The sequence below is a fragment of the Eurosta solidaginis genome, chromosome 2, assembly GCF_040869045.1.
Source record: "Eurosta solidaginis isolate ZX-2024a chromosome 2, ASM4086904v1, whole genome shotgun sequence".
NCBI lineage: Eukaryota > Metazoa > Arthropoda > Insecta > Diptera > Tephritidae > Eurosta > Eurosta solidaginis.
Window position 1 is genome coordinate 134,580,399 of NC_090320.1, and position 12,714 is coordinate 134,593,112.

The 12,714-nt window shown below is 37.4% G+C and overlaps 1 protein-coding gene across 7 annotated transcripts in view; it reads right to left on the minus strand.

Annotated features, from left to right (window-relative positions):
• Positions 1 to 12,714, minus strand: part of hgo (homogentisate 1,2-dioxygenase) — a 1,123,318-nt gene that overhangs the window by 676,914 nt on the left and 433,690 nt on the right. For all 7 annotated transcript variants that reach the window (XM_067766247.1, XM_067766245.1, XM_067766251.1 and 4 more), the window contains one exon: positions 6,045 to 6,172. In XM_067766247.1, coding sequence (XP_067622348.1) covers positions 6,045 to 6,172 — 128 coding nt within the window. The remainder of the gene's footprint in view (positions 1 to 6,044; positions 6,173 to 12,714) is intronic.

The following is a 12,714-nucleotide window of genomic DNA, read 5'->3' on the forward strand; positions in this document are numbered from 1 at the left end:
CAGAGGTACAAGATTAATTTTAAATGCGTAGACTAAGTCCATCCACACCCACAGCATTCGACTTGATGTTGTATACGCACTTGGCGATCTCATCTTCAGTGCCTGAAACAAATGTAAATTTATTAGAGAGGTTGTATTCTAAGTTTTGATTCACAATAAATTTTGAAACATGGTCATGCCGTCTATTTATTCCTATGAAATACGAGTTCATTAAATTTGCATCAACAATGCAAGCTTTATCAGTCTTCTGACGAGCTCCTAACGAATTTAAAATTTTCCACAGAATTTTTGAAGGAACGTTATCATTAAATTTGGTTTTGAGATAATTTATTTCAGGCATGCTTAACCAACGAACCGATATCATTTCGTTACGATAATTAATGTTAAGAAACGAAACAAAGTCATTTCGTTTCGTTTATTAACGTTAAGAACGTCAAATCAACGAAATGATTTTGTTTCGTTTTCTGCAATATCAAAACGAAATCAAATCGTTTATGTTGATTATTAATTTCAAACTATGCTGGCAAAGCAGATTGATGGCGGAGTCATTAAAGGTGAAAGCCAAGCTGAATGCAACTTTTCTCATGAATTTTGACAGTACGAACATTTCTCAGAGTATTTTTGACATTACCACCAACGAATTACACAAACAAATTACATGGAGTATGTGTGTGTATGTCCGCTCGATGTTACCACCTTACGGCTTCACCATGGCTATAGCATTGCCATCACAATTCACACATAAAGTATCACGTTTCTGTTAACGTTTTTAACGTTAACGAAAGCTTTTCGTTTCGGTTAGAAACGAGATACAATTTATCTTGATAATTTCTTTATCGATAAAATTTCGAAGTGTTTCAACGGAAGCGGTGGAAATTTTTTGATAAACGATTAGCTTAACGTTAAGGTGCATCCCTGATTTATTTTGGCTTGACGCAAATGAGTTGTTAATTTGTTTTTTAATTTTTGTATTCTCTCCACCGCGCAGTAATAGGGTTACGCTTCCAATATTTATAAGCATTATTACGGGTTTTGATAAGCCTTAAGATCCTATTATTGAGCAAGGCTTTTTATTGTTAATTGCATTGGTAGTGGAAATAGGAATATACTTTTCATATAAGTATTTTACCAGTATTGCGAAATAAGATAGCTTATCTTCAATATGCGGAAGAAGATAGCAGTAATTCCAGTCCATTGCGAAACTTTCATACTGGAGAGCATTCATATTTATTTTATTAAAATCCCTGTACATAAGTTTCACAGTATTTTTCGTTTTGCTGAACTCAACACCGTAAGATAACAAAATTAACTCGTGGTCGAAAATTCCAGCTAAAGGAAATTGGTCAATATGCATTATATTTCTAGTGTCACTTGCACCAAAGAGGTCCAGGATACTTGGTCAGCTTTGAGGCGCGAAACGTGTAGCGTATTTGTTAACAATGGTAATGCCAACAGAGTTAAATTTACTTAACAAGTTCCTGGATCTATTACTATCAGCTAATATATCTACATTAAAATCACCACAGATTAGGACATGTACATAGTGCATTGACAATTCAGATATTTTATTGAAAACTATGGGAAGGTCATTGCTGTTATGGGGATTGTAGATGCAAACAAATAAACATTTTTGAACGTTATCATAAAATTCGACAAAAACACTCTCAACTGGATCTGTACAGCCTGATGTATGTATAACTTTATATTGCAAGTAAGGTTTAAAAAAGATGGCTATGCCGCCCAGAATAGATTAGTGTTGAAAACGAGCGAAATCGGATGATAACCACGCCCACTTTTCATATATATTACATTTTGGAAAACACAAAAAAATTGATTATTTAGTAAATCATACACCTAGAATGTTGAAATTTGACGTGTGGGCTGATATTGAGACCCTTGATAAAAATTTTAAAAAAAATTTTAAAACGGGCGTGGCACCGCCCACTTGTGATAAAATAAATTTCCAATTATCATTTATCATAAATCAAAAATCGTTAAACCTATCATAACATTCGGCAGAAGAGTTGCCTTTACTATAAGGAATGCTTTGAAGAAAAATTAACGAAATTGGTTGAGGACCACGCCCACTTTTATATAAAAGATTTTTAAAAGGGTCGTGGACGAAAATAATAAGCTATATCTTAGCGAAAAAGACCTTTATATCAATGGCATTTCATTTCCCAAGTGGGTTTATAACAATAAATAGGAAATACTTCAAATTAAAAAAAATGGGAGTGGCACCGCCCCTTTTATGACTAAGCAATTTCTATGTTTCGGGAGCCATGACTCGAAGAAAAATTAACGGATCTTAATAAAATTGCGTCCACAAAGTTTCCCTATAGCAGAAAATATTTCTAGAAAAAATGGACTTGATCGGTTAAAGACCACGCCCACTTTTATATAAAAGATTTTAAAAGGGTCGTAGACGAAAATAATAAGCTATATCTTAGCGAAAAAGAGCTTTGTATCAATAGAATTTTACTTTCTAACTTGTATTATAACATTAAATTGGAAAACACTAGAATTTTGAAAATGGGTGTGGCACCGCCCCTTTTTTGTATAAGCAATTTTCGGGAGTCATAACTCGAAGAAAAATTTCCATATCGTAACAAAATTGGGTACATATATTTTTCTTATAGCAGCAGATAAATGGATAAGATTGGTTAAGGACCACGCCCACTTTTATATAAATGACTTTAAAAAGGGTTTGGCAATAATAAGTTAAATCTTAGCAAAAAATAGTGTACCAATCGTATTTTTATTGTTCCATTATATCTTTATTTTAAACTTAACAGTAGGGAAATCCCCATATCTGAAGAAAAAATGCATTATTAGCCGTTCAAGGTCATTGGTGTTAGCCTCTGTATCCTTTTTGCTTCTTTTAAACAAAAATTAGTTCAGAATAGAGCCATATGTACATGTATTATTGCGAAGCCTTGTAACTATTAAGCACACAAAACAAACAACAACAGCATTTCAGCTGGGTATGTAATATTCGGTTTCACTCGAACTTAAACTTCCTTAATTGTTTTTACCTAATAAATACATAATTTTTTTTTTCTAACCAAAAAACTTATTAATTTCATAAAATGTAAAATTATACGTACATTCATGAATATTTTTAACATTCGCTGCGCAAACATGCGATAACAATAAACGATGTTGCCTCGCCACTTGTTCAGCGACGACTAAAGCTGCAGACATTGGTGCGTTATCGGTAACCGTATCGGTAACCTTATAACAGCTGATTCGACCAACCTTATGGGAATCAATGCAATCCATTATTGGTGCCATATCGTAACGCTAAGGTCGTAACCGTATCGTAGCCAACCAATTGGTTTTTGGTTTTTCGCCATACCTATAACCTAAAAATATTTGAGTAGGTGAACTTTTTGTAGATTTTTTGTAGATTTTATTCATTGTTTTGGATACGTTATGACTAACAGACTTATTTTTTGTGGAATATGTTTGCAATTTTTTGCGCTTTCTTCTTATTTATAAAATTTTCACGATTTTTAGGTTAAGGTAGCATTAATCGATCACAATGTATCGTATAGGGTTACGTTATGGATACGACTACAGCGATACGACAAACGACACCAATAACTCCGCTTTAAATCATTTGGTAAGCAAAGAGCGCAACCTGTCTGTGTGAAGAGCGTAACCTGTTTGTCTGGTCAATTGATCTATGAAACGCCGATGGATGTTCTGGAAAGAAATGTCATGGGAGCAAAGAAGATCATGGATAAATGCACTTATCAGTGTTTTTCCAGGTAACCGTAGAAGGGGGGAGTCGGTCAGGAGAACGTGTACCATGCTTTATCATTTCAAAGATGATGATGAAACAAAGTCTGTAAAAAAATGTTTTTAGCTACACTGGGTATTGGAGAATGGTTTGTTCGAAATACATTAAAAGTAAAAAACGGTCATGGTGTAGGTAAAAAAAAGCGATTTAAACTTAAAAAAAGTAGAACATGCCCGATCTTTTTTGGACAATGTCCCAAAAATGCCATCCCATTACTGCCGTCAAAACACACGAAAATTATATATGGACTTGACTTATACGTCCATAAAACAGGTTTACAAACAATTTGAAAGCAACATTAATGTGAATCACATTTCGGATTCTGAAAAAGCTGGTTATAATTCGTTTCTCAAAGTTGCACCTTAAATGAATATGTGACTTTATAAACCAAAAAAAGACCAATGCAATATATGTTATGCCTATAAAAATAAGCATATTGATGAGAGAACTTTTCAAACATATTTGAGATGAAAAGAGCGAGCTCGAAAATAAAAAAAAGAAGATAAAAAAAGAGCAATTAAAGGAGAAATTCATTGTTTCGCGTGGGATGTTCAGGGTGTTCAAATTATCCCATCTATAGTTGCAGGAGCCCAATACTTTAAACAGAAGTTAGCCTGTCACCAGTTCACAATTTATAATTTAAAAGATTCGAAAGTAGTTTGCTACGTATGGCACGAAGTTAAAGGTACAATGGATGCTATTGATTCTACGTCTTGTATATTAAATTTTTTAGAAACTGAAGTAACTGAAAACCATATTCCTATAAGCATGTTTAGTGATGGCTGCGGTGCACAGTAATACATTTAGCAAAGAAGTATAACACCAAAGTATACCAGAAATACCTGGCCGTTGGTCACACTCAAATGGAATGCGACTCTGTTCATGCTAATATCGAGAAAAAAAGAAATATAAAGAATTATTTGTGCCAGCAAATTTTGTCAAGCTTATAAAGGAAGCACGAACTAACCATGGGTCTTATAGGGTTCATAATATTGGACATACATTTTTTTTTTTTTTAATATTTTGATTTAAATTTTTACAAATCTATCAGACCAGGACTAAAATCAGGCGACCTTTGCATCACAGATATTAAATGTTTAAAGCATACTTGAAGCTACCTTTAAAAAAGTTTCGAGCTTACAAAGTTTTAAGGCGTTCATTCCAATGATTATCACTCTTTTTACGATCAATTATGCCACGACTCTTCACGAACATTCGTTTTGCATTTTATAAAAAATATTCACTTCATACTAAACATATCGAATGTATAAGTTATGTCATGAAAGCTATTTAGTTTTTTTTTGTCGTTTTGAAAAAAACTTTTATTTTCGTACATACTTTTAACGAAATCACGTAATATTACAAGAAGTCGTTGTGTAGCATTGCAAAAAATATAAAAGCTGAAACCAAGTATATCCGTGTATATTTTTAAGTTTGGCAAGAACAAGAACCTCGTAAGTACATACTGAATAATAAAAAAGTTACGTCTTTGAAATATTTTAGTTTTTTTTAATAATGAAGGTCAAGAGACTTTATTTTATATTTGTAAATATTCTAATAATCAAACACATTAATCTATAAACAAAAAAAAAGTTTTTTGCTTCCCCTGAAAATTTGACATTTTGCCATTACGTGGTTGAAACAGAAACCAGTCGATATGCAGCGTACGATTAACAATTATAAAAAATTCTTAGGAAAAACTTTACCCTTTTGCTGTTAGTTGACACTGTTACGGAAACACCCAAGACTATAACTTTGCTAAATCACAGATTTAAAAAATTTTGTATACCTTCATAATCGATTTCTGTGAGTGTTTTCATGTAATAAATAAGTATAAAATTAACGGATTGGATATTTAGAAAGAAATAAACCAAAGTCCGGCCGTTAAAGCGGACATCTTATTTACTTGGCATATTGAGTGCTGAGTTTTAACAGACATAAAAGATTAAAAAACGGGTCGGCATTTCAAGGCACACTTTGCAAAAAAATAAATGATTATTATCAAATTCAGTGATGCAAATACTAAACACTCCTATATTTAAAAAAAAAACTGAAAATCGATTACATAATTTCATAAAGAGTAGAATAAAAAATTGAAACATATTTTGCAAAATATAAAAGACCGTTAGTGAGAGAAACATTCATTTAAACTGACTTCAGGTACACATTATTATGAACCGTATAACTGAACTCAGTTATGGCAAACTCTAATATACACATATTTTAAATGATCATATACCTTGTTCATTATCTTCAAACCAAGCAACTGGAGTTTTAAAATCCCGAGGGTTTGCCAAACCGTTTGCTCCAATAGGACCTAGATCTGGTAGCTGGAAATGGTTGTTGTAAACTTCCAGAATGTATCCCCTTGAAAATAAAAATATGAATATGTTTTAAAATAATATAACAGCCGTTCGTATAATATATCAAGAGCATTTTTATACTCAGCGTGCTTTGCACACAGAGTATATTAACTTTGATTGGATAACGGTTGGTTGTACAGGTATAAAGGAATCGAGATAGATATAGACTTCCATATATCAAAATCGTCAGTATCGAAAAAAAATTTGATTGAGCCATGTCCGTCCGTCTGTCCGCTCGTCTGTCCACGATAACTTAAGTAAATTTTGAGGTATCTTGATGAAATTTGGTATGTAGTTTCTAGGGCACTCATCTCAGATCGCTATTTAAAATGAACGATATCGGACATAACCACGCCCACTTTTTCGATATCGAAAATTTCGAAAAACAGGAAAAGTGCGATAATTCATAACCAAAGTCGAATAAAGCGATCAAGCTTGGTAGATGGGTTTACCTTATGACGAAGAATAGAAAATTAGTAAAATTTTGGACAATGGGTGTGGCACCGCCCACTTTTAAAAGAAGGTAACTTAAAAGTTATGAAAGCTATAATTTGGCAGTCGTTGAATATATCAAATTGAAGATGTCAAATTTTAACAAAAAATTTAATATCTTTACAGTATATAAGTAAATTATCTCAACATTTAACTCCAGTAATGATATGGAGCAACCAAATACATAAATAATAGAAAATCTCAAAATGGCCGTGATTCCGCAACTTTTCATTTAATTTGTCTAGAATACTTTTAATGCCATAAGTCGAAGAAAAATTTGCCAATCCCTGTGAAATTTGGTAGGTGCATAGATTCTGTGACGGTAACTGTTTTTTGTGAAAATGGGCGAAATCGATTAAAACCACGTCCACTTTTTATACCCAGTTGACCGTCTGTCCTCCCGCTCGGCCGTTAACACGATAACTTGAGCAAAAATCGATATATCTTTACTAAACTTAGTTCATGTACTTATCTGAACTCTTTTTATTTTGGTATAAAAATGGCCGAAATCCGACTATGACCACGCCCACTTTTTCGATATCGAAAATTACGATAAATGAAAAAAATGACAAAATTCTATACCAAATACAAAAAAAGGGAACAAACATGGTGATTGGATTGGTTTATTGACACAAAATATAACTTTCGAAAAAACGTTGTAAAATGAGTGTGACACCTACCATATTAAGTAGAAGAAAATTAAAAAGTTCTGCAGGGCGAAATAAAAATCCCTTGGAATCATGGCAGGAATACTGTTCGTGGTATTGCATATGTAAATAAATTAGCGGTACCCGACAGATGTTGTTCTGGGTCACCCTGGGCCACATATTGGTCGACATCTCGAAAACGCCTTCACATACACAACTAAGCGCCACTCCCTTTTAAAACCCTCATTAATACCTTTAATTTGATACCCATATCGTACAAACACATTATAGAGTCACCCCTAGCCCAGCTTTATGGCGATATCTCGAAAAGGTGTCCACCTATAGAACTAAGCCCCACTCCCTTTTAAAATACTCATTAACATTTCATTCCCATATCGTACAAACACATTCTAGAGTCACCCCTGGTCCAACTTTATGGCGATATCTCGAAAAGGCGTCCACTTATAGAACTAAGGCCCACTCCCTTTTAAAATACTCATTAACACCTTTCATTTGATACCCATATCGTACAAATACATTCTAGAGTCACCCCTGGTCCACCTTTATGGCGATATCTCGAAAAGGCGTCCACCTATAGAACTAAGGTCCACTCCCTCTTAAAATACTCCCTAACACCTTTCATTTGATACCCATATCGTACAAACATATTCTAGAGTCACCTCTGGTCCACCTTTATGGCGATATTCCGAAATGGCGTCCACCTATAGAACTATGGCCCACTCCCTTTTAAAATACTCTTTGATACCTTCCATTTGATACACATGTCATACAAGCACATTCCAGGGTTACCCTAGGTTCATTTTCCTAAATGGTGAATTTCCCTTATTTTGTCTCCAAAGCTCTGAGCTGAGTATGTAATGTTCGGTTACACCCGAACTTAACCTTACTTACTTGCTTTAATTGACTAATATTCTTGCTCGCTATTATTCTTGTAAAATTTTGGTTCAACTTATCGATAGTCCAAAATCTCAATCGTTAGCACCCACTTTTGAAGGGCGGCTGATTTTTCAGTGCTTAAACTTTCATTTGCGTTTGATTGAAAATTAATATAATTTTACTCGCTTTCATTTACCAAATCTCAGGGAGAAAAAATTAATTAACCTACCCGTCCGTCTTTCTGTCTAAGAGCACTATAACTTGAGTAAATTTAAATGAAACTTGATATATGGGTTGCTGGCATTCATCTTCCACCGCTATTTAAAATTATCAAAATCGGACGGCAACAAATAAGATGATTATAGAGCAAATAATGCACTTAATCGCTTCGACCACAAATGGTGTAAATATATAGGTATATATGTGAAAATATGATTTACCTCCAAGTAGACTAAGGCCGAGCTTCTCTTCCAAAAAACATGTTTTATGCCGACTACGAACGGCACCTACAAGTTAGTAGAGATATACGCCGCCGATTTATGTCGTTTTTCGTACGCCGCCGCCGAATGTCAAAAATATCGGCGCAGCGGCGGCGACGGCATCCGGCGCGTTACTATATTTTTTACTGTTGTTGTTGTTGTAGCAGTGCTTCGCCGCATCCAATAGGTGGGACCGATCACAAGTTTTCATCAATATCCTCTAAAGGGAGTGAGAGGGGTGTTAGAGGCGTTGGTTCCACAATACAGTTGAAGAGACGGTTGGTGTCATGTGGGGACACGTTGCAAGCAGTACATAAGTTTTGTATATCGGAGTTGATTCTGGATAGGTAAAATTTTAACCTGTTACGGTATCCAGATCGAAGTTTAGCTAGAGTGACCCGCGTTTCCTTAGGGAGTATGCGTTTCTCTTCTGCAAGTTTAGGGCATGGTTCTTTGAGTACAGGATTCACCGGGCAATTCCTGGCATAGAGGTCCGATGCCCTGGTTGTGGAGTTCACTGAGGACCTGCTTGTGTTTTTTTGGCTTTATATGGCTGTGCTCTCAGGTGCCGTATTTCCCCATAATGCTTGCGGAGATGACTCCGTAAGCCCCTGGACGGTGTTGGCTCATAAATAAAATGTCTGTTGGGATGCCCAGGTTTCTGGGTATTAAACAGGAACTGTTTGGTTAGCATTTCATTTCTCTCCCTAATAGGGAGTATTCTCCCACATTATGTAGATGGTGCTCTGGGGGCATAAGAAGACAACCCGAAGCGGTTCTGAGGGCAGTATTTTGGCAGGCTTGTAGCTTCTTCCAGTGAGTAGTCTTTAGGCTTGGCGACCATATCGGGGACACGTAGTATGCAATTGGCTGACCAATTGCTTTGTAAGTGGTAATGAGCACTTCTCTATCTTTTCCCCAAGTACTGCGAGCAAGAGATTTGAGGATTTTATTACGGCTCTGGATTTTTGGTAGAATTGCGGCTGCTTGCTCACCCAAATGTAGATCATGATCAAACCTCACACCCAAGATTTTGGGGTGTAAGACAGTCGGTAGTGTAGGGCCATTAACGTGGATGTTCAAAATGGTCGACATTTGGGACGTCCATGTTGTTAATAAGGTCGGTTATGATTTAGTCGGTGATAATGTCAGGTTTCGCGAGGTGAAGAAACTGGAGATATCAGCGAGGTTGCCGGTTATTTTGTTGCAAAGCCCATCGATCTGTTGGCCTGGTCCTGTGGCCATAGAAGTTAAACAAAAGTGGGGATAGAACACCAACCTGTGGCACTCTTTGTTTAATTCTTCTTGGTTTTATATAATTTTCGGCCCACTTTTAAGACTTGGGGGAAGGGTAGACCCTTCCAGGTCATGCAGTAACGTGCCATGGTTGATCGCATCAAAAGCTTTTGATATGTCTAGCGCAACGAGTACTGTTCTATGGTGGGAGTTTTGAGTTAAACCGCAATGTATCTGGGTGCTAATGGCACTTAGCGCGGTGGTTGTGATATGAAGTTTTCTAAAGCCATGCTTATGACAGGCTAGTTGCAAATTTGCTTTGAAATAGGGGAGCAAAATGGCTTCAAGTATCTTGGCTACTGGCGATAGGAGAGATAGCGGCCAATATGAAGCTCCTATGTTAGCTGGTTTGACAGGCTTTAGTAGCGGGACCACCGTGCCATTTTCCATTTTTCGGTAATAACAAAGGTGGAAAGGGACAGGTTGAAGACATGTGCTAAATATTTGAAAACTTATTTTCCTAGGCTTTTAAGCATCGCATGGCTATGGCGTCTGGGCCCACTGCTTTAGATGGTTTAGCATGGCCGATGCCATCCTCAACCTCTTGGGCGGTGATGGTAATTGGGGACGCGCTGAATCCATGCTTTCATGCTTATGCGTCTGTTGGCTCTCGGTCTAACTTTGCCAACCGTATAACGCGCTCGCACATTTTTTCGCATCCGACGGCACTGTATCGCCAAAGGCGATGGAAATTTTGTCATTGTACTTAGACGGATTCGATGGGGACTTTACGGTGGACCAAAGCTTACCCACACCGGCAGAGAGGTTACAACCACTTAGATGCTCCTCCCATTTCGCCCGCTTGTGTCATCCACAGGCAATCTGATGCGTTGGTTTATATCCCTCATTTGGGGTCGCCGGGATCGAGCTGTCTTTTAAGGGCACGTTCTCTCGATAAAATTCCGGGCACCGTCGGAAAATGAGCCGAATTTCGGGAATTCTTCCGTCGGGAATAAATCGAGCCGAGGTGGATTCAATGACCTTGCGGAAAGCACGCTCCCCTTGGCCAGCATGAGTCGCGATAGGGAGGGCAGCAAAGCGGCTGTCTGTAAAGGATTTGTACTCATCCCACTTTCCTTTTTTTAAGTTTATGATATTCCTTTTTCGGTGATGATAAAATCGGCGGTACGCTCGAGCGAAGTAAGTATTGGCAGGTGGTCGGATGCCAATGTTACCATCGGCTGCCAGTTGACGCAGTTTACGAGTCCTGCGCTCACGATTGAAATATCTGGCGAACTGTGACAGCTTCCTACCATACTATTGGGGCATCTCCGTTTATTTTGCAGAACGTCGTTTCTTCTATTTGATCAGCCAACATCTCACCCCTGCTGTCCGCCTGCAAGTTTGAATGCCATAGATAGTGATAGGCATTGAAATCGAAGATAATGCAATTTTCGCCTGTGAGTAAGGCGCTGATTTTGGGGCGGTGCCCCTGGAGCAACAGGTGGCAGGAGGGATGTAGATGTTGATGATTTCTCGCCTGACCGGACAGATAATCCGTGACGTTCTAAGCCACTGTCCCTGCAGCCAATGTCGGAATCAGATATATGATATTGCACTGAGTGGTGTATGATAAACGTGATACCGCCTCCATTTCCTATCTCGCGATATTTTCTGTGGACATTATACCCAGAACAGGTCTGTAGAGCATATCTTGCTGTCAGTTTAGTCTCTTGAATCGCAGCAATGCGGATGTTGTTTCGCTTCAAGAAACTATCTATTGACTATCTCTGTGATCTTCCCAGTTAATCCATTATAGTTTAACTGCAGAATTCTGAAGTGCAGCGGGGAGACGTCGTCACTCTAGGAGTAAATGACAGGTGACTACGCCTGAGTTATGAGAGGCTAGGGCGCATAAGGCGTAGACTACGCGACGCCGTTGGGCGTGAAATTTATAAAAGTTACGTGGACGTCGAATTTGGGGATCTAGCCCAGAACAACCTGTCCAATGGAACCAACCCTTGCACGAGACACACTGACAAGAGTATGACCGTCCTAAAAATATTCTTTTCCGGCAAACGCAGCATAACCATTTCTCAGGACCGGGGTCAGGAGACAGACCTGGATTGGGTTCGATACCTTCCCGGAGCAAGAGAATATGGTGCAGTCCAGCTGCAAGGAGATGCTGGGAGGATGACAATTTGTAGGAGGGAAACAACAAATTAAATGTGGTTACACTTAAATGACAGTCCTTGGTCGCGAAAAATCCCGAGTAGCTCCGGTACATAGAACCGACTGCCTTGGGAAGCACAGGCTTTTTCTACTCGTTTAATACTGTTTAGGCCATTTATTGTTCATGTCGAAATTTGGTCGGATATGGTCGAAAGTGGTATCAACGGATGCGCATCACTGCCAGTTATATGAAAATAATTGCGAAATTTAACTCTTTATAACTGTTCCAAATTATTTAAAAAATACCGCGTTCAATGTCAGTTTAACACGGACTTTGCATCGCCCAATTCACCAAGTTATTAAAACAAAACACTAAACGAAAACAATGAATTTAAATAAAATGACCCAAGGCGAACATATTTTCATATTGTCCTCGAGTTGTTCAAAAGCAAATTACCCAAAAAACGTGCCGATTTAAAAAAAAAATTTACATTGCGGTTGGCTGGAAGAATAAGCGAAATCAGTGTGCAAAATCTTTAGAAGGTTCTAGAGGCATAAACACTCCTTTGAAGTGATTCTTACCTCATATATAAGTTGTACGTATGAGAAGGGTTTCAAAAATC